We start from the raw sequence: 27,803 nt of genomic DNA on the forward strand, positions 1-27,803 counted from the left end.
TGAGAGCTTGTCGTTTTGGTAGGACATCTGTATCAGTGCAGTGAAAGAGAGAGACATTGAGCAAAAGCTGAAGCAAGTGATTAACGAATGGGACAACAGGACGTTCACGTTTGGCAGCTTTAAAACTCGTGGAGAACTCCTCCTGAGAGGAGACAGTACCTCAGAAGTCATCGCCAACATGGAGGACAGCTTGATGTTGCTGGGTTCCCTACTGAGCAACAGGTAGGAAGGACATCCATCTTTTCCCTTGGATTTGAGAACCAGAATACCAAACATTTCAAGGAAAATTCATAAAAATGCTTTCCAATAATACTCTTCATCCAATTTATTTAATGTTAAAAAAATGCTTGTTTTAATTTTAGCCTTGGCACAGCAGGTGAGCATTGATTTTATTATCCTTTATTTGTGGATGTATCTGGGGCCATCAACTGGACAAAACAATGCAAGATGTAATTAGCTACTTGGATCTTGGGAACATTTCAGTCTTGCTACCGACAAGCCTTGCTGCACAGCTGACAGCTCAATAGTCTTCGAAGTCCAAAGGAAACGTTATGTTGAATTCCAGAATCATCACTGCATTTGCAAAACCTTCTTGCCAACGTCTATTGACTAGAAACTCTTAGTTGTGTACACACTTCAATGAAACAACAGATTAAGATCGAGAATGCATTTAATTAAAAAAGAGAGAAGCAAAACTGCATAGACTAATACCAGGCGATTACTTCTATTCAATAGTAGCAGCATTTTGAATGTGCACACCGTAGACTTGAGAACTTAAATTTTCTTGATTAATTGCTTCCATTTGTTCTTTCTGAAGTAATTTTGTTCACCAGGATCTTCCCAAATATATGATAATTGTGTAGAATAGGGATACCATTGGAATATTGTTGTGCTATTCTAGTCTTAAAATTTTACTTTGTTTCCTGTGTCTATGTATATTGATTCTTTTAATATAGGAACTCCTATGTACTTAATACTATCTTGATAAACATTTCTCTTTCCATTTGCTTGGCACACCTAAGTGAGTAATATGGAGATACAAATTAGTTCTTAGAGAGTTAGACCATTGATAATCTTGAGTTTTGGGACTTCTCAGGATCTGCTGTGTTTTAATGAACTTGTTTACTATTTATACTCAGCCAGAATGAAGGATAGATGGATAATAGTACACCGTAGGGAGATAAGGGACACACACATAAACTAAGTAAACATTATCTGAGTTAGGGTATGGAAACTTTTCTTACCAATTGCATCTAATCTATAGATAGAGTTGTTTGTTCAATATATATTTTATTTTATAAGCTTATTCAGCAATATATATTTGCTTTACAAGTTTATTTTATGATTATATTTATAAGTTTATTCAACTTATATTTTTGTACACCTACTATACACTATATGCTCATCTGGATGCTGTGGAAGAACAATGAATAAAGCAAAGATCTCTGTTTAAGGAAGAGCATAAAAAAACTTAGAGGGATTTTTGGAATATTGAAACAATTTGGTTAACAATTGAGAGTTTGGAAATGAAAACTTTATTTAACAATATAATTGCAAGTTCATATTAGTAGAGTTAGAGAGATCAATAAAAGAATAAGAAAAAGAAGGTAATAATAGGCTATACAATCATTTAGGATGAGTTTTTGCTTCAAATAATAGAGGCATCACATACAAAATCACTTATATGAGACAAGTTTATGTCTCTGTCAAGTAAAAGAAGTCCCAAGGTAGATGGCTCAGATTGGAATGGGGCTTCACTGTATGGTCAAGGATCTAAGCTTTGTCTGGCTCTCTCATTTGCCTTTCTCAGGTATGACCTTGTTCCCCATACTACCCATTACATCCAATGCTGTTACTCACATTTCATGTAGGAGAATGGTTCCCAACCTTGCCACATACCAGATACACCTAGGAAACTTAAAAAAAAATCCCTATGCCTGGGCCACTTGAGACTTGCCAGATAATTCCAATGTGCGGCGAAGGTTGAGACCTACTGATGTGAAACTTTCTTTCTATGACTGTACATTGCTGCAAAGGAGGCTAGGAAATTCAGTATTTTAACTGAGTAACTATGAACTCACATAGAAATGGAGTTCTATATATAAAGAAGAAAGGGAAAAGGACATTGGGAGGCCACTGGCAGTTTCTCTCTTAAAGGGAAAAAGAGAAGATAGATGAATTATGGGAGAGGCAGCAATCTTGCACACAGGTACACCAAACCTGAGTGGGTTGGACACTGGTGGATGAAAAGTTAGAAAGAGACCCAGAAGAGAAGAGCTAAAGAGAGAGATACCATGTTTGAAAGTTGCATTAGTTGTCTGGTCCCCACTAGTGGTTCTATAGTTGCTCCATATTATATGAAAAACTAGAAATTCCATGGGACAGGCACAGAAGCTCAGTAGAGAGAATATTGTATTTTTCTCTTGGCCACAGCAGCAATGGCCAGTATTATATTATTCTGGCAGCTTGGTGGAATCAAGTCATTAGATGCTTTATCTGATCCTTGGATTCCAAGTCTCCCACTCTTCTTTATGCTCCAGATCAAAAGGAAATAGCCTAAACAATGCTCAGTAAATGATGATGAATTAATCACTTGGTTAATTTATTTGAAAAACCAGTCACATAATTAAAGTTATAAAGAAATAAGGTTAAAAATTAAGTTTTTTCAAAGCACTTTTAGTTTGAAAACAAGAATACAACAAAAAACAAAAACAAAACCTTAAACATATTTCTTTTTTTTAGGTACAATATGCCTTTCAAAGCCCAAATTCAAAAATGGGTACAGTACCTTTCCAACTCAACAGACATCATCGAAGGCTGGATGACGGTGCAAAACTTGTGGATTTATTTAGAAGCTGTCTTTGTGGGAGGGGACATTGCCAAGCAGCTGCCCAAGGTTTTGGAATTTTCTTTATGATTTAATCAGGTTTTTAAATTAGAGAAATATCTAAGAACTAATACTCTCTTAAAAATACAGCAGTATTTTAATATCTATGAAACCCTACTCCCCTGTCTTTTTCTTGACTGCTGATGCTGTTTTCTTCAAAGGGAATGAGGAAATATGGAAATGAAATGGGTGACAATCAGAGAGTAAGAATGCTACAAAACTGTGAGGCTTGGTAGAAAAAAGAGAGTTAAAAAAATAAAGAATGAGTGCCTGCATAATTGATATGCTTTCTCACATAATTTCAAGGAAGAATTTGGAATAGTGTAGAATTATGACATAGTTATCTTGACAATGGCAGGATAAGTTTTTCTTCTACCACTGACATTTGAAAAGAATGCATGCTATACAATATACCCAATTATATCTGTACTGTAAAATTGAAGGATGGAAATGTACAGGAAAAAAAGCTCAAAACCAAAAGACCTTCTTCTCAAGATGTAGAGTATCTTTTCTTCATCAAATTATTATTATTTTTTACTAGGTATATATGTATGGAGTATATTTTGAGATATTTTAATGAATATTTTAACCAATTCCCAAAGATTATTATTCGATTATCCTAAGTTGTTTGCAAGATTATAGCATTTTAACAATATCTTTGAGTTTTAGAGAAAGCCTAAGCGTTTTCTTCACTTAGTTTTCCTAACTTTCTATTTGGTTAGTTTTCAGCTTGATTATAGAAGATGGATCTGTTAACTGATTATAAGGCATATTATTTATATTTTGGTCAACAGTGAAATGTATGAACACACTAAAAATTTTGCTTATTTCTTTATTTTTGCTTTTTATATTTGTGCCTGATTCTCTTCTTGATGTGGAAGAGAATCTAAAGTTGAACTTAATGGAAATTTTCATATATAATATTTCAGGAGCTAGCTAAAATTTCTTGCTCTTATATTTGGTAGTATATGCTCATTGGCAATAGAAAGTTTAAAGGAAGGAAATAATTCCTACCCTCCCAAAATAATTTGTAAATTTTCTATTTATTACTAAAACTCTTAAAAATTTTTTGCAATATTATTCATACCATAATCCATTTTATATCTTTTTTTGATGAATGCAAAATGTAATGCTCAGTGTAGAAAACATAAAAATAGAAAACTCACTCCATTTAGCAATAACCCATGAAAACAAATGCGAGTGTCCTTTCTTCCCAAATTATCTTGTATTGTATTCTTACTTTTGTATTCATTTATTGTTTTTACTTAACATAACGGCAGTACCAAGGTCGAGCTAAAGATTCTTAATAAAGGGGGTGATATGGTGAAAAAGCCCAAGGAGAATTTCAATAGTACATGTGTGACATTAGGCGTATAAAGCTTAGGTATCCAGACTGCTGAGAGCCCTAGAGATTTCTGTCCTTGAGATCACAGATGTGTCTAAGTCCACGTGTGCTTTGTTACATTGTTCTTGTAGGAAGCCAAGCGTTTTTCCAACATAGATAAATCCTGGGTGAAGATTATGACTCGGGCACATGAAATGCCCAATGTCGTCCAGTGTTGTGTTGGAGATGAGACCATGGGGCAGCTGTTACCACATTTGCTGGACCAGTTGGAAATATGCCAGAAATCCCTTACTGGGTGAGTTCACTGACTGTTGAAAGCTTTCAGTATATTAGAGATGAAAGGAAACAGAGACTAGCTAGGATTAGCTAAATTTGTTTTCTTTTGCTAAGACTTAATTCATGTATAAAGTTGCTGCACTGATATTTTGAAGTCTTATATTGCTTCCAAACATTTACAAGATTTGTCCTGATTCTAGACCTAACAGACTTAAGGCTGCTACCATTGCAGGATTTTGGTAACTCCTGGAGGCAGAGAATAGTGCCAAAGTTCTTCCATGGAGCTCTTTCACACCTGAGTTATGTGGCTGCTTTGGTGATGGGTTTATTTGATTCACATTTAAGATACAATTTCAAGAATTTAGCTGACAGGCACTGTGCTTGGAAACAAAACAAAAATAAAAAAATTACCATATATTTTATTCTGCTCTCTACAAAGGATGTACAGGATTTCCCAGACTAAGCAAAATGTGTACATTACACTTGTGAAAAATGAAGAAATTCTGCCACCAGTTGTGGGAAAAAAAGTGGTTTCTCTATCACAATATGAAATGCTATTTGACAAAACTCTTAACAAATCAAAAATCCAAAAATATTCAGAGGTCATGTGGAAAAATAAGATTGTCACACAATTATTCCCCCTTTTCCCATCCATGTTAAGTTATTCCAAAAAACTGTCAGCTTTATGTGTTTATGAAAGTTAATGTTTTTCCTTTCTTTTTAGATACTTGGAAAAAAAACGACTTTGCTTTCCTCGGTTTTTCTTTGTCTCGGACCCTGCCCTTCTGGAGATCCTGGGTCAGGCGTCAGACTCCCACACTATACAAGCCCATTTGCTGAATGTGTTTGACAACATTAAATCTGTCAAGTTCCATGAAAAGGTTCGCCTAATTCTAATTGCTGACTAAAAATCTCTGTATCTTAGAATCTCAACTGTCTTTATCAAGTAGCTCTTTGATACTACATTTACAAAGAGTTGCTTCCCTGTTTATTAACTCTTGGTCAGTGACTAAGAACAAACTTTGGGGTCCAATTGATTTTCAGAACTGTGTGATTTCTTAATATCCAAAGTATAGATTTGAATTAAAATGAGAGCTTAAGTATGATTAAGAATTCATTGTATGTATGCAGCATTCATGGTTTTACATGCTAAGTAACTGTTTAGAACTCTAACAAGACAAAGAAACCAATTTCTCATAAAATAATGGCTCGACTACACAAAATGACCACAGTGATTTGATGTTTTAATCAAGTTTCAGACGTTTTTGGAGTACTTTTAAAAACACTTTTTTCTTTCTATACTTCCATTATGTTTATAGAGTCCTGTATGAGACCCAAAAGAAGTCCTCTGACTTGATGGAGGCCAAAAGAAATTGTCCAATTCATCCCTCCACCCCAAATTCCCTAGGAAAGTGACCCTTACCATTTGCTGTTGTAGTCTGTTCTTCTCTGATACCTCACACAGTTAGTAACATTCGTTAATTCAGCCTAGCATGCAATTTACATTTAATGAGCAGCTACCATGTGCCAGATGTCATACTTAATATGACAACCTCCCAGGAGGTTGCTCTGATGGAGGAGACAGAGAAGTTAACAAATAGTCTACAGGGTGCTGTCAATGCATTGGTAGAGCTATGCTACCTTGAGCAATTAAAGACCAGTTGTTAATTGATCACTAAACATTGTATGCATGTTTCAAAAAACCCACATCTACTCCAAAAATATATACAACTATTATGTATCAATAAAAAGGCCAGTTCTTAAGGCCAAGACCCTTGTGGTAGACATGATGCTGGCCTGGGAGTTCCCAAGAAGAACGTATTATGATCAACATGGAAGCCATTTCTATGCAGTACCCCACTAAAAAAAAAATCCAACAATTAAATTGTTGATAATTTTGGACTTGAATTATTATTATTGTGCTTGTATTAAGTGGGGAGAGCTTGAGAATGCCCATCAGGGATCCCTAGCTGGCTATGCGGGGCGGGGGGGGAAGTGTTGATAAGGAAGGCTTTCTTCAGGAAAATATGAAGAACTGATTTTTTGAAGGTGAAAGGAATGTAACCAGGCAGGTGAAGAAAAGAGGCATAGTCTGGGAAGAAGAGGGGCATGTGCAAGGGCCTGGAGGTGTGGGCGGCCTCGGATGTCAGAAGTGTGGGCATTGGAGGGAGTGTATTAGTGTCCTAGGGCTGCTGTGGTTTAAAACAACAGGAACGTATTCTCTCACAGTTCTGGAGGCTAGAAGGTGACCTCATCTTAACTTGATTACATCTGCAAAGGCTCTATTTCCAAATAATGTCACATTCACACGTACCAGGGCTTAAGACTTCAGTATTTCTTTTTGGGAGACACGATCCAACCCACGACAGGGAGCCATGAGCAAAGAGGGAAGGAGGGATGACAGATTTCAAAGCACAAGTGCATCACATTACAGATTTCGACTTCATCCTGAACGTGACAAAAATCCATGGGAGGCTTTTAAGCAGGACGGTGACCTGATTTGTGTTTCAGATTCTCTGCTGCAGTGTAGGTGGTAGAATAAAAGGGGGCAAGGAAACCAGTATAAGAAGTGATTGAAAAGCCAGGGTGGAAAAGGCTGAATGACCATAATAAAGCCTTGACAGAGGGAGACAGAGGAAGGAAAGACAGGGTGGATTACAGTGATTTAAAATCAGTGTTTCTTATTGATCTATTGGATGTGTGGGTTGAAAGAAGGGACTAAATTAACAAGGAAGTTCTTCCTGATGTTTTGTTTGCATAAATCCTTCTGCTACAGTATTAGGACCTTAAGACTGAAGCTTCTCACTGCCTCAATTGAACAATGAAGATAATTTCAACTTTCTCCTTTATTAATGAAATGCCCAGAGATTTTTAGCTTATTTTCATAGCACTTTTTACTTAATATGACATTGCTATTGTTGTTCCTGCTATGAGATTTCTACAATCTGGAGGCAGAACCTGGTTGTTTGGATCTTAAATATTATCGAATTGTAAATGCATATTTATATTCAGCACCTTGGAGAGGGTCTGAGCAAGTGAGGGGCACAGAACCTGAAGACTCCTTAGCTTTTTGGTAGACTGCTTCTGTCTACAGCTAAGGAGGACTTCATTAGTATAGCATGAAAGCTGAGCCCAAGGGAATAGAAACAACAAACATTTATGTTTACTATATAGTTTTTATGTTTTGTTTAACTGGCACAAACAGTTTTTGAGGTGGGTAGGCAAGTAGGGCTGGCATAATTTTTAATGACTTCTTATAGACAAGAAATTTAGTCTCAGAAATGCCCTCCAACATTGCATGGTCAGTGAATGGATGGGGACCATTTGAACCTGTATCTTAGAACTCCAAATACTACACTACTGTCATTTTGCCATGCTGTGTGGAAATGGAAGTGAAATGACCAGAATAGGAGCTGGGTTTGAATTAGAAAACTTTATGTGCAACCAAGAGCTCCTGGAAAGAGCACTAGATTTGGTACAGAATTGGAATTGCCTTGTAAGGTGTTTGCACTGATCAAATTGACCAGGTCATTGCTAGTGTCAACTTGATCATTTTGTGGTGTGAAATGACAGGCTTTTGCAGAGTCTTATTTCATTTGGGAATCTTTACAGACTTTCAAAAAATTATCACATTGACATTAAATATTTCTTTTAGAAAATAAGTTTTCCCCCTTGGAGTACAGATTATTTGGAATTGATTCAGTATTTCCTTTTAGATTTCCTGGCTAAATTTGCTTTAGTGTTTTGAAGTTGATTTTATATTATATCTTGCCTTGTGCAATGTTTCATGATCTGTAGCCTAACTTTCGATGCGTAAGATAACATTTACAAGAGAGCAACGGAGGAAAAGTCAAACATTATTTTTTTATTTTTTGTATGACTGTAGCTGTTTTTCTTTGGCTTCTAACATAGATCTATGATCGAATTCTATCAATTTCCTCTCGAGAGGGTGAGACGATTGAATTGGATAAACCTGTAATGGCAGAAGGTAACGTAGAAGTTTGGCTTAATTCTCTCTTGAAGGAATCTCAGTCTTCGTTGCATCTTGTGATTCGCCAGGCAGCAGCAAATATTCAGGAAACAGGTTTCCAACTGATTGAATTTCTTTCATCCTTCCCCGCTCAGGTCAGTGTGTTGAAATTGGAAAAAATATATATATTTTTGTAAAATGGTCACCTTAAATCTCAGACATTGTCTATTGTAAGCTTCACAAATGACTATAATTTATTCTTGACCGACACTGAGATTTTCATCAGGATTCCTTAAATATAGATAATCTAAGAGAGTTCAACTACAGATTACATGGTCACATATCTATCAATGTAAATGTGTATTTGGGTTGTAGGGATATTTGACATATTGTCTTTAACTTAAAGCAGTTTTTTCCGAATGAATCTCTTTCTGTTAACAATGTACATAAATAAAAATTGTACTGAGTGGACGCCTTACTAAAAAGATGAAAAGTATATTTCAGCATTAAAATACAGGAAATGCTATTTTCTTAGTTATTGTGATCAGTAAATGTTTTTTTGAGCATCTACTCTGTGTAAGCACTGTGCTAGTTGGGGTAAAGTAAGTTTAAGACATATTATTCACTTGCAAGCCACTTAAAATCTATATAGGGAGAAATATGACTTAAGCATAAGTGACAAAATTACAAGAGATAGAGTTTCCATAAGTTATGAAACAAGGGTATCAAGGTGATGTAATCAAGGCTTTACATTTGCATAATAATCACAATTATTCATTATATTGTAATTTCTACTCAAATATATAAATATACTGTATAGACTCAAAAACCTTTTTTATTTCCACAAGGTTGGATTATTAGGAATTCAAATGATATGGACACGGGATTCAGAAGAAGCCCTTAGAAATGCCAAGTTTGATAAAACAATTATGCAGAAGACCAATCAGTCTTTCCTGGAGCTACTCAATACACTGATAGATGTCACCACAAAGGATCTAAGTTCTACAGAAAGAGTGAAATATGAGACTTTGATTACTATTCATGTGCACCAAAAGGATATCTTTGATGACCTGGTACATTCTTTATAAATGCTGTGGCACACACAGGAAAGCAAATATTAGATACTATCTGTGTTTATCCACTAGAACTAGTTTGATTGAATTCAAGGAAAGGTTAAATTCAGGCAAAGAATCATCTTCATAATCAGAACTTGTTGTCAGATTTCTTTTCAGTCTTTAACTGAAATGCCAGGCATTGCTATGATCTAAACTAAGATTTTTATTGAGACAATTAGATTCTATTTAAACATTTTTATGTGATCATTTTGAATACTAAAATGTTATATAGCATCCTAGAAGACTTTTATTTGTCTTTTTTCCTTTTAGTTACTAGTAGAATATCACTAGTTTCTTGCTACAGAAATTATTAGTAATATTGCTAGTATAACTTCCTTTAAGGCTTTTGAAAAATCACATCCTTAATAAATTTTTCTGTTTTATGTCATTGGCAGTTAATGGTCTTTCCTAATATAGTTTGTGACATTCAGGTGTCATGCATATTTTTGCCTTTAAATAGAGAATAGGATGAAAAAAAGCTTAGTAGTGATAGAAAATGGGATTTGTGAAAAGAAATGACATTTGTTTTCTACTCTAAAATACAGCATTAGATAAGAAGCAAGAAGTTCTTATTTTAATAATAATTTTCTGGATTATGTCTCACCCCATTATGTAAAAAAGATTATGAAAGATTGGTTCTGATGTCATGGAAATAAAGACAGCACATTCAAGCTACTGTATGCTAATCTCTCTTAAGCACATGATTTGCCTCTTTGAGAAATAAAGAACTCAGAGTAATTTTAGACTTCTTATTTATCAAAGAAAAATGATTAAAGTAGCTTAAAATTTGGGTTAAAAAACTTGGACAGAATCACTGTTAGACAATAACCTATCATTTAGATGTTAGAAATTTTGGCCCAATGTAATTCCTAGGAAAACAATTAATGGATAAAAAAATCAACAATATACTTTGTAATAATCTTAAGAGATGCCTTTTTCCTAATGAAACTCTTTAGTTCTGTTTTTGAATGTTAGAGCATGTTTTTCATAGATTATATTTCGTGGTTAGGACTATGATATTGGGCATTTAAGGGTAAAATTAAAACAAATTTCTTATTATTAAAATACACAATGTCCACTTAAATTGGAGAGGCACAATTAGGGCTTTCTCTTGAGTTTTCCTATTTGTGAATCTTCTAAAGTTTCTTTTTTATTGATCAATAAATGAGTGGTTGGCTGCCGATAAAGTTGACATCTTGGGACTAATTGGGTTGCCTTTGAGTTCCATTTATTTTATCTCATGATCTACATGAATGCTAAAGTGTATATTTAATAGGTGATTCTCATTTCAGTTCTAACATACACCTTTTGAATTTCAGTGTCACATGCATATCAAAAGCCCTGTGGACTTCGAGTGGCTGAAACAGTGCAGATTTTATTTTAATGAAGATTCTGACAAGATGATGATTCACATCACAGATGTAGCTTTTATATACCAGAATGAATTTTTAGGCTGCACTGACAGGCTTGTCATAACTCCACTCACAGACAGGTGATGGAACCTCTCTTCTCCTCCACCTCCCCTTCCATTTTTATTCTTTCGAGTTGCTCAAGGGATTTTTGCTTAACATCTCTTTAGGATTTGTAGGCTGTTTGATACTAAAGCCTTTGAATTTTAGTATTTTCCCCTTTGCACCCCTCTTCACGAAGGACTTAGGTTTGTGACTGAAACAGACCTTGATTTCTTTGCCTTCAGTCTTGTAGAGGCAAAGTTTAAATGCATCCTTGGAGGTTGAACGAACAAGAAAGGGAATTAATTGCCATGTGCCACAAAGTGCAAGTCACAGTGGGCCCTGCAGGCTGCTATAATATCTGTTGCCATTACTGAGAGACAATTAAGATGGTTTTTTTAAGCAGGAAAGAAATTGAGCACCCGTGCAAGTGAAAGTGAGGTGAGGCCACTGGCTGAATATCTGAAGGTGCTAGTTCATCCTTCTGTCTGTGATTTACCCATTGTGTTGGTGAGATCTGTCACTGCAGCCTCCCTAGCCTCAGTCTTCTCATCTGCAAGATGAACTAGTCTGTTTCCAAGGGTTCCTCCAGGGCTAATGTTCTGCAATTCTCTTAGACTAATTCAAACTTTGTCGTATCAGCCACACAGTGTATTCTCTGTTCAGGGATGCACTGACTAGGCATTATGGTCACATGGCTTGATTTGATCATCCCACATTGTATGCACATACGTCATATTGTGCCCCATAAATGTGTATAGTGATCATTTGTCAATTACAAAGTATCGTTTTAAAGAGTGTGAAGAGTTCCCAAATAGGAGTTTTCCTTGAAATACGTGGTTATCTCACACCTCCTCTCTTCAAATCTCCAGCAGTTCCTTCCTTTCCTTTGTTTCCACCAGAGGCCTTGTTTCCTGCTTTATTGAGGAGGTAGATGTGGTCACAGGCCTCATTTTCCACTACCCGGTGCTGCCATCCAAACCCAAATCTCCACTGACACCAGGACTTCCTCTCTGGGAGCATGATCGATTTCCATCTTCTATTGGATCATTTTCATCCATGCACAAATGTGTTGCAGTTGCTGCCACACAGGAAACCCCTCTGTGGCCACCTCAGTTTCCTTCCCATTTCTATGCTCCCATCAAAACCCCTCAAAAGCACAGTTTCTCTCTGCCTAGTTTGTCTTGAACTCACATCGTTTGGGCTCTTGGTGTTCAGTTTCTATTGCTGCTATTGCTAGTTCTCTGTCACTCCTTCCTCATTTGGCTCTGGTCACCGGCTCACTCCTCTTGGCCTGGAATGCTCTTCCTTTAATAGTGGTTAAGCTTGCTTCCACACATTACCACAAATCTAGAAGCTTAAACAACACAAATGTATTGTTTTGACAGTTCTGTATAATGGAAGCCTGACACAGGTCTACCAGGGGTCAGCAGGGTTGTGCTTCTTCTTGGAGACTCTAGGGGGAATCTGTTTCCTGATCTTCTGGGTTGTTGGCAGAGAATTCCTTTCCTTGTGGTTGTAGAACCAAGGACCTCATTTTCTTTTATCAGTTGAGGGTTGTTCCAGCTTCTGAAGGCTGCCACTCTCTTTGATTCCTGACCTCTTCTTTCGTCTTCACAGCCAGTGACAGTGGGTGGAATCCCTTTCATGCTTTGAATCTTCCCTCCTGCTTTAATCTCATGTCTTTGACCCCCTCTTCTGCCTCTCTCTTCCTTTTTTAAGGACTCATGAGATTAGATTGGGCCCACTAGGTAATCCAGGATAATCTTGTCATCTCAAATTTCTTAATGGCATCTGCAACATCCTTTTAGCCATGGACATCAACATGGTTACAGCCTCTCATGACCAGAACATGGACAACTTTGGGGGAGAGTTATTCTGACTATCACACTTTCATCCATCACTCTGATAAAACAACTTTCCGGAAAGTCATTCAGACCTGTTTTTAAATCCAATGACCATTTCTGGATCTCACCTTCCGTGAATAGCCAGCAGCACTGACATAGTGGACCGTTCTCTCCTTTTTGATATACTTTCTTCATGTGGCTTCCAGGACACCACACTCACCTGACTCCTCCTACTAATCTGACTGTCCCTTCATTCCTGTTCCCACTAGTTCCTCTTCACCTTTCTAACTTTTAACATAGAACATGCCAGGGCTCTTCTCATCTCCATCTCCATGCACTCCTTAGGGCATCCCACTTGACTTTAAAGACCCCAGTCTCTGTATCCAACCAAGCCTCCTCCCCTGAACTGCAGATACACACGGCTACCTGTGTACATGATATGTCCACTTTGATGCTTGTAAGATACTAAACCTTAGCATGTTTGATCATTCCCCACAAAGACATCCTCCTGTCACCCGCTTCATTTTAGTAAATGGCTTTTCCATTTTATCAGAGACATGGGGAAAAAATGTGATAGAATAATGGTTCCCCCAAAGATGCCCATGTCCTAATCCCCAAAACCTGTGAATATGTTGCTTTCCAGCTGTTCAGTCCAACAATCCTTGGAGAGTACTTGAAGTTCTTTTTTCTCTTTCACCTTGTTATTAATCTATGATCAATTTGGTCAGGGCTGCTTTCAGAATACATCTAGAACGTGGCCACTTTTCACCTTTTGCTGTCACTCCACTTATCCAAACTGCCATAATCTGAGTTGGATTATTACAATAGTCTTTTTAACTGGTCTCCCCACCTCTGCCATTGTCCCCATGCAGTCTATTCTCAGTTCAGACACCAGAATATAAGTCAGATCCTGTCACTCTTTTGCCCCAAAGCCTTCATCATGGCATCATCTCATGCACAGTAAAAACCAATGTCCTCACATTGGTTTACGAGGCCTGGCATGACCTGGACCTCCGTTTCTCTGCTACTCTTTCTTCATTTGACTCTAGCCACTGGCTCTTTGGCTGCTCCTTGAACAGGCCTAGCACAGTCCTGCCTCAGGACCCTTGCACTTATACTTTTGGCCTGGAATGCTCTTCCTTTAATAGTGGCTAAACTTGCTTCCTCACTTTCTTCAGGCCTCTGCTTGAGTGTCAGGGGCCTTCTGACCTCCCACAACCCCACATTTCATAGCCCTTTTACCCAGCTTTATCTCTGTTTCCTATTTTTAAATAACCCACAAGGGGGGACCCCAAAAATTCAGAATTTATTTACAAATTTGTGTATTCATTCTCCCACGTTTAACTTCAGTCACCTTCAAAGTACTCTCCATTTGATGCAATACACCTATCAAGATGCTTTCTTTACTGCTCAAAGCAGTTTTTGAGTTCATTAAAACTTGATATCTTTTAGTGCTTCTGCCGATTTTGGTTTTACCATTTTCACATAGGCAAAATGTTTCCCTTTGAGGATATTTTTCATTGGGGAACACAAACAAAAAAGTCCCTTGGGGTGAGATCAGGTGAAGAGGAAGGATGGGGCAAGGAGGTCAAAAACTACTCAGCACTCAGCACAATGTGGGCACATGTGCTCGTAAATCACCCATCATGAAATGGGGGCAAACATTTTGCAAGAATCTTTAAAAAAAATTTGCTGAAGCCAAACCTGGCCTCTCACAACAATGCTAGCTGGTACACCGATGCTGATGGGTTTCTAGAACACTTACCTAGTGGGGAAAGTCTATACTACAAGGGGCTCACTCTTCAAAAAATGATTCCAGCTTTTTTGGGGGTCTCCTCTCATATTTCTTTCCCTTAGAATGTAATCTCATTGAGGCATGAGCTTTCTATGTTTTATTCAGAATAGTTCTGTCACATAACAGGTGCTAAATAAATAGTACTTGAATAAATGAAAGAAATAATTATTTCCACATTTGCATCTTAATTGTGAAAAATGTAAATGATACAGAAGAACATAAAGTAGAAGATGAATAGTAAAAATTATTTTCTGGCCAGGTGCAGTGACTCAAACCTGTAATCCCAGCATTTTGGGAAGCCTAGGCGAGAGAATTGCCTGAGCCCACGGGTTCAAGACCAGCCTGGGCAATGTGGTGAAACCTTGTCTCTACAATAAAAATTGAATAATTAGCCGGGCATGGTAGCATGTGCCTGTAGTTCTGGCTACTTGGAAGGCTAAGGTGGAAGGATTGCCAGAGCACAGGTCAACGCTGGAGTGGCTGTGAGCGTCCACTGCACTCAGCCTGGGTGAAGGAGTGAGACTCCAACTCGAAAAAAATTTATTTTCTAATTTCCCAAATGAGTAACAGTTTATTTTCAATCCTCTGAAAATTTTAGATGCTTATATGCTAAAATCCTTTTGGAGTTTCACATATGGGCATCATAGCTTGCAACCTTTTCTGCAACTTGATTCTTTCACTGTATTCATTATCTTATAGGTCTTTTGATATTAAAAAAAAAAAACTTGGGAGCCCGTGGGTTCAAGACCTGCCTGGGCAGCGAGACCTCATCTCTACAATAAATCAAAAAATCAGCCGGGCATGGTAGCGCATGCCTGTAATTCCGGCTACTTGGAAGGCTGAGACGGAAGGATCGCCGGAGCCCAGCGGGTCGAGGCTGCGGTGGCCGACTGCACCCTAGTCTGGGTGACAGAGTGAGACTCCAACTCAAAAACAAAAACAAAAAAAACCTTGGGAATTTTAAAAGCAAAACAAGTATTTATAAGTATATATAAGGAGGTGATTCAGAAGTTTGTCTCCACCTGTTTCGCCCTAAATGTCCACTTGTTTTTTCTATTTTTTAAAATTAACTTGATTATGTGAAAAGTGAGTCATTTTTTGCTGGTTGTTGGGATTTCATTGCAAAATTTGCTGCCCTTTTACAAAAGAAAACTCTGCACTAAGATGAATACTTCAAGGCAGTCAAATGCTGGAGACACTGATATGTTTGTTGTCAGCTTTTCACTGTAAAAACTCAACAGCTGTGGCCACTTTCTGGACTCTCGGAAGCTCCATACCATGTGGATGGCAATGCAGACATTTCAGATGACAAAACAGCCATTATACCATAAAACATACAGCACCTTTCTCAAAAAGCTCATGGTGTTTTTAATGAAGACTAGAACTTTCCTGAATGTAACTGTCACTTAAGATGGAGGGCAGAGAAAATCAAGAGTTGATTGAGGCATCTTATCTGCTTGATAAGAAGTATAGACAGGTTTAACAGTATATGTCTTTCCCTGGCATATTCTCAAAGCTTCTGTGAGTTGTGTCCGAGTGTTGACCCCTTAAAACTGCCCTCAGCAGCAGTGTAGTCTTGGATAAAATATCCAGGCTCTCTGATTTTCTTCTTTTGGAATCATTGTGTGGACTAGAGGTGATGTAAGTACCTAGCACAGGGCCCAACACAGAGCAAATGCTGGTCATTATTATTATTTTTGCAATGACTGTTGCTTTTCTTTTCTTTTTTTTTTCAATAATCAATATTTTTTTATTATGATGTTGTGGGGTACAGTTAAGGGTTAGGTATACAAATATGTTTCATTCAGGCACCCTATTGATTAGAGGTGCTTCCCCATCCCCAGACAGATATTTGCTCGTTAATCCCATCTCCCTCCCCCCCGATAGTTTCCCACTACTGTCAGTCATTTTCTTATAGTATTAGATTGGATGTTCAAGGTCCATTATATGAGTGAAAACATGTGATACTCGGACCTTTGTTTTTGTGAGAGGTCACTCAGTATTATAGATTCTAGTTCCATCCAGTTTGCTGCGAAATTCATGATTTTGTTCTTTTTTATGGCTGCATAGTATTCCATCGTGTATATGTACCACATTTTTTAAATCCAATCCTCTTTTGATGGGCAGCATTGTTGCTTCCAGGTTCTTGCTATTTTGAACAATGCTGCGATAAACATACGTGTGCAGGTGTCTTTTTTGTAGAGTGATTTGTGTTCTTCCGGATATATTCCCATTAGGGGGATTGTGGGGTCGTATGGGAGGTAGATATTTAGAGCTTTTAGGAATTGCCACACTGCTTTTCACAGAGGTTGCACTAGTTTACACTCCCACCAACAGTATAGAAGTGTTCCCTTTTCATCACACCCTCTCCAGCAGCTGTTATTTTTTGAGTTGTTGATAATTGCCATTCTGACTGGAGTTAGGTGGTATCTCAGTGTGGTTTTGATTTGCATCTCCCTGATGATTAGTGAGGTTGAGCATTTCTTCATGTGTCTGTTGGCTGCTCGGATGTCTTCCTTTGTGAAGTGTCTGTTGATGTCTTTTGCCCATTTTATAATGGGGTTGTTTGTTTTTTTCTTTTCAGCACGTTTGAGTTCCTTGTAGACCAGAATGTTAAGACTTTGTCAGACCCGGTGTTGGCAAATACTTTTTCCCAGTCTGTAGGCTGTCTCCCTGCTCTCTTGATGGTTTCTTTGGCCTTGCGGAAGCTTGTCAGTTTAATAAAGTCCCACTTGTCTATCTTCTCTCTTATGACCTGTGGGTTTCGAGTTTTGTTCAGGAATTGGATGCCAGTTCCAATTTCCATGAGGGTATGTCCTTCATTTTCTAAGGTTCTTATGGTTTGAGGTTTTACATTTAGGTCTCTGATCCATTTGGAGTTAACCTTTGTGCATGGGGATAGGTAGGGGTCCTGTTTCAATGTTCTGCATGTGGTCAGCCAGTTTTCCCAGCACCATTTACTGAATAGGTTCTCTTCTCCCCAGTGGTAGGTGGTGGAGGCTTTGTTGAAGATGAGTTGGTTGAGAAATTGAGGTTTTGCTTCTGGAATCTCAATTCTATTCCATTGATCTATATACCTGTTCCTATACCAATACCAAGCTGTTTTGATGATTGTAGCTTTATAGTAGAGTTTGAAGTGTGGTAATGTGATACCGCCTGCTTTGTTTTTTTTGCTGAGAATTGTTTTGGCTATTCTTGGATGTTTGTGTTTCCATTGTTGCTTTTCTTAATCACTGATAGCACATTCTTTTTTCTTTCTTTTCTGTCAAGGTCTCACTCTGTTGCCCAGGCTGGCAGGCTGAAGTTCAGTGGCATGATCATAGCTCACTATAGCCTCCAACTTCTGGGCTCAAATGATCCTCCTACTTCAGCCTCCTGAGTAGTTGGCCACCATGCCAGACTAAGTTGTTTTTATTTTTTGTAAAGATGAGGTCTGTCTATGTTGCCTAGACTAATGATAGCACTTTCTTAACAGCTTTTCCTTCGTTTCTCCTTAAGCATGTCCTATAATCAAAGAGTCTGTAACTAAACCAACTTCTCAATGAAGAAAAGTAGTGTGCTGATGCATATTCCATTGTTGTCTTAGGAAAAGCTTTCAGCATTTTAGAACCAACAGGAACCTAAACCACTTTGGTTTATATGTGATAAAACACATCTACAGTGCTATGAATACTTAATACTAATGCTGGTGATGGGTTTGGTCAGATTGAGTGCTAATGAGCTTTGGGTCATGGGGTTTGTTGTCTATTTGGCATGTTGGTCACATTCTGCAACTCTAATTCTTGTAGCTTTTGGGACAGAGGGACCAGATAAGAGTGTTATATGGCTGGACCAGCATGAGCCATTTATTCGACAAATGTTCATAGAGTACAAGGTGCTGGGGTTAAGGCAAGTAGTCGAGGGTACACGGTTGAACTAGACCTAGCTCCTGACAGCAGAGTTTATAGCAGTCTAATTGGAATTTACAAAGCTAAAATAGCTGTCAACAGGCCACTAAAACACATAAAGTTCAAACCCTGTTTATGAATGCAGACATTTTTGAGAATAGCAAAGAGAAAGTGACTAGAAAGGAAAGTAAGGAAGAGAGAGAGAGAGGGAGGGATTCACCCATGCAGAGGACTCTGGGAAGAGTCTCATAAACATGTACGTGAAGATGTTGTGATGAATCCATGTTTGTCGCTGAAAGGCAGTTTGGGCACTGGTGTAGAAGCTGGTCGGAAGCCTTACCTAGTGTAGAGCATGAGAATAAGTCCCCTGGCATGCCCGCACACTTTTCAAGTAAACAGGATGATTTCTTTGAAGCAACTTGACCCTTCATCAATTTTAAATATCAACCCAACCATCCCAGTTATAATGAGCATCTGCAAGATGCTCTGAGTGGCCAGAGTTGATGATCTATTTCTTTCCCCACAGAGTGAGCTTGTCCCAGGGCTGGGCAATAAGAGGGCTTGGCTTGCAGCCAGGCAAGCCTGCTGAAATCTCAGCTCTCCTTCTGTGATCCTGAGAAAAGTTGCTTTATCTCTGTGAGCCTCTTCCCTCATCTGTGAAATGGAGAGAGAAATAGTGACTTTCTTCCAGGGTTCTCTGGGGGAATTAAGTAAGAAATGGTATAAGTGAACACATCGCATAGTCTGCTATTATTACAGACTCTGCTCTGGAAGGGATGGCGAAAGGGCAAGGGGAGAAATGAGACCTTGGGTGAAAAAGAAAAAATCCAAGTGAGAGGAGGCATCCTTCTGATTTCATCCCCACATCTCCAGGCTCTGTACGTACATTCGGGGCTGAGTCACTTACTTGCCCATTCAGCATCCATTTCCAATAAAATTGAGACCCTGAAATACCCCCAGTGGGTGTGCTCACTGTTCATTTTCACCCCTCAAGCTGGGTAATCTCTTCATTTTCTTTGAAATCTTTTTCAAGTCCAGATGAATACTTTACAGTTTGGCCATAAGAAAACCTATGCTGCATTGCTTTATAAATTGTCTCCTTTGGCAACACCAGGTGGTGCTGGGAATCAAGCAATTCATCAGCAAGTGATCAGGTTAAAATTTTTCCTTTGCAGGCAATCTTGTATTCTCTCGCCAAATCTTTTATTTGTTAATTTCATTTGATTGGATGCAGTAGAGGGTATGTGCAGTAGAGGGTAGATGCTCACAGAAATAGATTTAAGAAGTGACTTTTTAGCAATGTGTGACTTAAATCCCAAGTATATCCGACTATTGACTTTTAGATTCAAAAGGAGACTCCTCTGTTTAAGTGGTTCCCAATCTGTTGCACAGAATATTATTTTTTAGATGGGGGTAGATTTCTGTGAAAAAGTTGCCAAATAAATTGTGGAAGTGCTGTGCACTATTTTTCATACTTATAAATTCTCTATATACGTTGTCATAAGAAAGTCAGAAAAATTCAGCAGTAAAGGAATCTATTTAATCTTTTTAAGACTTTTAAAGTTCGACCATAGACCATTCCCCCCTTTTTTTTCAACACTTGTTAATATTGATATGGATAACTATCTCAGGAGGTAGTTTTGCAAATGTTCTGTAGGGACAATGGCTTAGATCCTCCGTTGTTTAATTTTGTGTGGGTTTCATGCTACTGTGATGTCTCAAAACTAATTCCTAGATGCCAGTGAGCTGGTTCTAGTGATGCCTCTGCCTCTTCAGGTGCTACATCACATTGGCTCAAGCCCTGGGAATGAGCATGGGGGGAGCCCCCGCTGGACCTGCTGGAACCGGCAAAACAGAAACTACCAAAGATATGGGACGATGTCTTGGGAAATACGTCGTGGTTTTCAATTGTTCAGACCAGATGGATTTTCGAGGACTTGGAAGAATTTTTAAAGGTTTGGGTTACATTTTTTTTTATTTTGAAGAGAAATTTCAGCCAAGTGGAATATCTCGTTAAAGTCTATTTTTCAACAATTGGCTATATTTTAGTGTCATTTTTTAGCTTGGCAGAATTTTTTGGGAAATCTTAAATCTTGCCAGTGTGTGTGGGCCAAATGTTAATATCACTTGCCTTTTGTGTGTTCCTTTATCACTGCAGACTGGGTATTTACAGATAAAGTGCTAAATTGTGAGCTGTTTTGGGTCACTTGATGCATGCTCTATTTGTTTAACTTTATTTTTTTTTTTTAACAAACCTATATGTGGCTCATTTTGGCAGCTGCATAATGTCCTTTTCCCTGGCTTTCTAAAATTATATACTAATTGGATTTTCTCTTTAATTTCCTTTTTAAGGACTGGCACAGTCTGGATCCTGGGGTTGTTTTGATGAATTTAACCGTATTGATCTTCCAGTTCTGTCGGTTGCAGCCCAGCAAATTTCCATTATTCTGAAATGTAAAAAGGAGCGTAAGAAATCTTTTATTTTTACTGATGGAGATAATGTGACTATGAACCCTGAATTTGGGCTTTTTCTAACCATGGTAAGGACTGCTAGAAAAACTGCCGAATTTCAGTTTTTTTAATCACAATCTTCATGTACCTCCCTGGTCATATGTCATCCACTTTCCATGAATGGAAATCGGGATTGTAATTTTCACTCTTGTTTGAGTCTTTGGTGCTAAACAAAGATCATATTAATAATTTGTGACTAGTCTGTTCAGGTAAAAGGAGAGTGGGATATGTGAATGAGTTCTCTGGTTGTCATTCTAGATTTGTTGTGTGTACATAATGAAGCTTTTAATATAATGTTGAAATGTGCTTGTTGCCCCATGATTATATTATTCACCCATGGGTTTTATGTTCTGTTTAGAATCCTGGCTATGCTGGGCGGCAGGAACTTCCTGAAAACTTGAAGATTAACTTTCGCTCGGTGGCCATGATGGTCCCTGATCGTCAGATCATCATAAGGGTGAAGTTGGCTAGTTGCGGCTTCATTGACAATGTTGTTTTAGCCAGGAAGTTCTTCACGCTCTACAAATTATGTGAGGAGCAGCTTTCCAAGCAGGTGTGGCATTCTAGAGGTCTCTGTGTACTTAGGCATGTTTCATTTTTCTATTTGACAGAGTGCTCTCATTTTGAAAAATTGAAGACTGGGCTTGTTAACAAAGGACTTTACTGATACTAAGTAGAAAGGTATATCATTACAAAAGTAATTTTATATGCATAGTTGTATTAAGAAGTTCATGTAAAGAAATGAATGTTTACAGCATAAAAGTGAAATGAATATTATCCAAACTGATTTAAAAGGCAAAATAGCATGGCTATTAATATTTGCTATCTACATCACCTCTGCATTCATTGTAATATGTATTATGTATTACTATGGTTTTTAGGAAACTTTCCATCATCTGCTTTTCTCACTTCTAAGCTCACTTGAGTATTTGACCAAACTTTGCTAATTGTCCTTATATGACGCATCTTTCTTGCTAGTTTTCTCTACTATCTGGGTTATCAGGTTCAAACATCTTGAGGTTTCTTAGGTAAGAGCCATGGAATTAATCACATATTACTTTGGCTTATTCATTTATTGTTGTGTAACAACTGTGCCATAAACTTAGTGGCTTAAACTTAAAAATACACATCTATTATCACATGGTGTCTGTGGGTCAGAAATTAGGTTAACTGGGTCCTATGGTTAGTGGCTAACAAGGCTGCAATCAAGGTGTTATTGGCTGGGGCTGTGGTTTCACATGATGCTTGACTGGAAATGATCTACTTCCAAGTTCACTCATGATGTTGGCAGAATCCCATTCCTTCAGGTGGTGAGACAGAGGGCTTTAATTTCATGCTAGTTGTTGTCTGGAGGTCTCCTTGAGTTTCTAGAGTGGGCTACACAGCTCTTTACTATATGAAATTCTCCATCACGGCCACTTTCTCAAAGGAAAGAGTTTCCAGCAAGACGAGTGCTACAATCTAATCTAATATGACCACATAATCATGCATACATGGTCACATGCAATCTGAATCTCTGCTGTATTCTATTAGTTAGAAGCAAATCACAGGTCTTGCCTACTTTCAAGGCAATAGGATCAGATCATACAAGGGCATGACCACTAGGAGGTGGGCATCATGTCACAATTTTCTAGCATGTATAAGCAAAAATTACTAAATGACTATAAAAATTACTAAAAGCATACCATAATGACGCATTGTGAGAAACATAGGAATATAGTGTGAATACACCCAACATATGTAATACTTCAATCCCTGTCCTCACTCAGGCTTCCCTTCCAAACTTCTTTGAATCTAGATTAGTTTTTATGCCCCCAGGTTCAACCAAATTACGTTCCCACTTAAAAGTTCTTTCCCTGTGAGTGTTCAGACACACAGTCTTCCGACTCTGACCACTGAGCCTTCCTCATTAGCCAGGCCCTCAGTCTTTGCGTTTTGCCACTAACATTCTTGCTTTTTTGGTTTATTTTTTCTTTTGCTTATTGCTGCCTTCACTTCTTATCTTTCTTTCTGTCAAAGAAATATTTTTTCTGTGCTGTTTTTTGCATGTAGAAAACTCCCCACATCACTAAATCCTGCCTTCATTTTCACAACCACCTCATTGCTGCTTCCTTCGCTCCTGCCACCCGTGTTCACAAGGTCATTGTTAACTGAAAAGAACTGATGTGTACAGAACAATCCTGTACTGATCTCTTGAGAACATTTTGTCAATCTCCCTTCATGCCCACAGATTTAACTCAGAGTCCAATTCTGATGGGAAATTTTCCATGATTAATTTTACCCACCAAGACTTTTAAGTCATCGTTATTTTATGCAAACTTTTCCATATTTTTATTTTATTGTCTTTAATAGAATTTAAATTTCTTGAAGGCAGGAACTCAACCTGAATGTTTTTGTGTGCTCCATCTTCCGAAAGACGAGTACTTTTTTTTTCTGTTCTTTGTTTTTCTACAAGTATTATTTTTATTGTGATTAAAACATATCACATTACATTTACTATCTTAACTATTTTTAAGTGTGTGGTTCAGGAGTGTTGAGTATATTCACAATGTTGTGAAACAGGTCTCTACAACTTTTTCCCATCTTGAAAAACTGAAACTCTATACCCACTAAACAACAACTTCCATTTCCCTACCCTTCCACTTCCTGGTAACCCCCATTTTATTTTCTGTTTGTATGAGTTTGACTGCTTTTGATACCTCATATAAGTGAAATCATACAATATTGGATTTCTTGGACTGGCATATTTAATGTCCTCAAGCTTTATTCATGTTGTAGCATGTGATAGATGTCCTTCCTTTTTATGACTAAATACTATTCTATTCTATATGTATGCCACATTTTGTTTATCCACTCATCCATCAATGGATATTTGGGTTGCTTTCACCTCCTGGCTATTGTGACTAGTGCTGCCCTGAACATGGGTGTGGAAATAGCTCTTTGAGACCATGCTTCCAATTATTTTGAATAAACTGGGACTTGACTTTCTGATTTGTCCATATTCTTCCTCCTCCAGGTAATCCTGAAATGCATCTGACTTTCTTCTTCCTTGATACTCCTGTCTTCTTACTTATCAGTAAAAAAAGGCACATATTTATACACGTGTGTGTGTGTGTGTGTGTGTGTGTGTGTGTGTGTAACAGTCATGAGTAAGGCCCCAGCTTAATTCTGGCTCTGGATTTTATCTTTAAAGATATGAGCAAATTTCCATATGTATGACTGATTAAGAAGAAACTCAAAGGAATGCCTGTACTCTAAGAGGAAATTTGTTCCTTTTTCCCTGCCAAGCTATATCACTTAGTTCTGATAAGGGCTTAAGCTAATGATGGCACAAGGGAGGACTCTTTTGAATATTCTCTATTTGCTAAAAAAGTTTACCTATAAAGAATTCAATTACTCCATCGTGTGTATGAGTTTTCTAAAGGAAAAATCAGCGTGTATTCATTATTGTGAAAAGGACATCTACCAGATTCAGTTTCCATGGTACAGGTTAATGTTGAAAACGAGTCTAGCATATTTCATATTCTTCAGGTCCATTATGACTTTGGTCTGCGTAATATTCTGTCAGTTCTTCGGACCTTGGGAGCAGCAAAAAGAGCCAATCCCACAGATACGGAATCTACGATTGTCATGCGTGTACTACGGGACATGAATCTTTCTAAACTGGTAAGATTCACAGAAGGAAATTTTCCACCCACTTGAATATCAGTTGAACTAAACATAAATAAGACTTATAGATATTTATTTAAAATGCCCATTTAAAACCTCTAATTATCAGATAAAGTACTAGAGAGTGTAACTTCAAATTATGCTTTTTGTAAGTTTTTTTTATAATGACTAAAATGTATCTATTCCAATAGAATTGAAATGGATTAAAAAAGTTGACTTATTAAGATTTTAAATGGCCTTGAATCATTTTTGTGTTTTAGAACTAAAGTCTTGCCTTTAAAGCCAGGTTATTGATGAAAACTGTTCCATACAAGATTCAGAAATGAAATGTGATTGGTTCAGCAGAAGCTGAATGGAATTCAGCTGGCTGCCTCTCCCAAGCATGGTTTGGCTCTACCCTGGTGTTTGCCAAGTTACCCGATATCCAGACCCCTGCCTCTTGAATCATTTCACATTCTTATTTCATAGTGGAGATGGATTATCAATGTCTAGTATCAGTGGATCTATGTACAGGGTGACAAAGCAATGCATTTCAAAATGAAAATATGAAACAAATTCCAATTCATGAATTTGCTACTATTTTTTATTAAAATTAAAAAAATAGAAATTGTAGAGTATGTAGCCACCCCATAAACATGCTATTTTATGGCAAGATTGTCATGTAGACAGTATTTTCTTTCCTTCCATTTCCTTCCTCTCTTTTCTCTTCTTTACTTTTCTACCCTTCTTTAAATTTTATTTTTTAAATTTATATGAAAGATGAAACTATTGCTCAAATTCAATAAAAGTGACATATTATTTATTGAAAATTAAGTTGAAGTAACCTAGACTGTGTTGGGTGTTTCCAGTTTTTGTGTATAGTGCTATGCTTATATCAGAATAATTGGGTCTATTCATTTCTCTTTTAGATTGATGAGGATGAGCCCTTATTTCTGAGTTTGATTGAAGATCTCTTCCCAAATATTCTTCTGGACAAGGCAGGTTACCCTGAACTGGAAATGGCGATTAGTAGACAGGTAATATGTTTTACAAGGCATCACATGCTGTGTCTTCTTTGTCTGAATTTAATGAGAATCCAGTGGAGTTGCTGTGGGTAGAACCTGGGCGCTCTGAGAACAACATGGAGGCTACCACACATAGAGTTGATCATACTCAGTGATCTATCACAGAAACAAAGAACAGAGTACCATATGTTCTCACTCATAAGTGGACCTTGAGCAATTATAATACTATAAGAAAGGGATTGGCGTTAGTGGGAAACTGTCAGGGGAAGGGGTAGGGGATTGGCAGTTGAGGGAAACTGCTAGGGGAAGGCGGGGTATACCTCAACAACAAGGGTACCTGCATGATTAACATTTGTATACCTAACCCTGAATTGTACCCCACATCTTTATAATAGTAATAAAAAAAAGAAAGACCAATGCACACCACGCTAGAGTTGACCTGCCATGGGATCTCCTACCATCTCATAGATGCATGCCCAGTTAGTGGCTCAATTATTGATGGTAACCATTCCATACCAGATTCAGAAATGAAATGTGATTGGTCAGCAGAAGCTGAGTGGAGTTCAGCTGGCTGCCTCTCCCAAGGTTAGTTTGGCTCTAGCCTGGTGTTTGCCAAGTTGCCAGATCTCTAGATTCCTGCCCCATTGTGTTATTTGCAGAGATCTCGTGTGGCTTCTCAGCTACCATTCTTCTCCCCTGCCTACCAGGACTTGTGATTTCTTCCTTAGGATGTGGGGGGAGAACTGGGGGGAATCCACTTTATGTACACTATTAATTGTATGTGGGGACTTTCTGTGGTATTTGGTACAGCTTTAACTGTTTAGTCTTCCTAAGAATGGGAATGAATTATGCAAACCTCATACCTCAATTTCCTTTTCTATGAGGAAGAGTCTGGAAAGCAATGTTGTTTTATAGATATGGTGATTAGCTCATACTTGTAATTCCTCGGAAACATCTGTAATAAAAATAAAATGTGGTAGTATTTATTGTCTATTTTGCTTTAAAAACATCAATGTGTAAAAATCGGAATTTCCTGATCAAGGAAGAGACATAATTTGTTCTGCAAATGGTTTCTTTGTTTTTGGGTTAAACTAATGGTAGCACTACCTGAAAAACTGAGCACTATGTAATTTATAAGATGACTTACATTAGTAATCTGTAACATATAAAAATATGAAGAACAAATATATAGCATAAAATTATATGTGATTATTTTCCAAAATTATTTAGGTAATTTTATACAGTGAACCCAAGTATAGCATAGTGGTTAAGTACATGAACTATGGAGTTAAACTTCTTGGCATCAAATCCTCATTCTATAACTTTACAAGCTGAACTTCTTGGCATCAAATCCTCATTCTATAACTTTACTTTCATCATGTCATTATGAAGATCAATCTTAGAATAGTGTTTGGTGCAGAGTAACTTCCATAATTGTATTGATAGATAAAAGTTATGTAGTGGACTTATAAAGACAACTTGAAATTGGCATAGAGTTTCAATCAACCTGGGATGCTGTCAAATTTTCCAGTTATAAGAATCATTAAAAAAAATTAAACATTTGGAGTACATTTTGCCATTTGAGTCTTTATTTTTAAGTTGTTTCTGAGATGTACATTCAATAAAAAGTTAATATAAATCTATTCACTCACCAAAGACAAATCCAAATGTTTCTTATTAGCTTGGGATAACATTTTTATTATGTTCAGCCTGATTTTTGTCTATGTACATATGTATTTTTCATGCAATATATTTTCTTATGGCAAATATATAACATCAAACTTACTATTTTAACCATTTTAAGTGTATATTTCAGTGGCATTAAGTGCATTCACATTGTTGAGCAACCATCAATACCAACCATGTTCAGAACTTTTTTCTTCTTCCCGGATGAAACTCAGCATCTGTTAATCAATCAATCCCTCTCCTTCTTCCCTATCTGTGTATTAAAACAATAAATTCCTCTTCCCGTCTCCCTGTTTGTGTATTTTTTTTTTTTTTTTAGCACAATGGTGAGTTCAGATCATCGGTGATGTGTTTCAGTGT

At 37.5% G+C, this 27,803-nt stretch overlaps 1 protein-coding gene across 1 annotated transcript in view; it reads left to right on the forward strand.

Moving 5' to 3' along the window:
• The window catches only part of DNAH5 (dynein axonemal heavy chain 5), a gene marked incomplete at its 5' end in the record, with an annotated part of 277,065 nt that overhangs the window by 82,521 nt on the left and 166,741 nt on the right, over nt 1–27,803 (forward strand). Inside the window, 12 exons of the mRNA XM_008059081.1 lie at nt 23–222; nt 2,743–2,896; nt 4,364–4,527; nt 5,233–5,389; nt 8,421–8,633; nt 9,327–9,551; nt 10,913–11,085; nt 20,350–20,528; nt 20,926–21,113; nt 21,443–21,637; nt 24,616–24,750; nt 25,662–25,769. Of these exons, the coding sequence (XP_008057272.2) occupies nt 23–222; nt 2,743–2,896; nt 4,364–4,527; nt 5,233–5,389; nt 8,421–8,633; nt 9,327–9,551; nt 10,913–11,085; nt 20,350–20,528; nt 20,926–21,113; nt 21,443–21,637; nt 24,616–24,750; nt 25,662–25,769 (2,091 nt within the window). The remainder of the gene's footprint in view (nt 1–22; nt 223–2,742; nt 2,897–4,363; nt 4,528–5,232; nt 5,390–8,420; nt 8,634–9,326; nt 9,552–10,912; nt 11,086–20,349; nt 20,529–20,925; nt 21,114–21,442; nt 21,638–24,615; nt 24,751–25,661; nt 25,770–27,803) is intronic.

The sequence above is a fragment of the Carlito syrichta genome, unplaced genomic scaffold, assembly GCF_000164805.1.
Source record: "Carlito syrichta isolate Samal-C Ts95f unplaced genomic scaffold, Tarsius_syrichta-2.0.1 Scaffold303700, whole genome shotgun sequence".
Taxonomy (NCBI): Eukaryota; Metazoa; Chordata; class Mammalia; order Primates; family Tarsiidae; genus Carlito; species Carlito syrichta.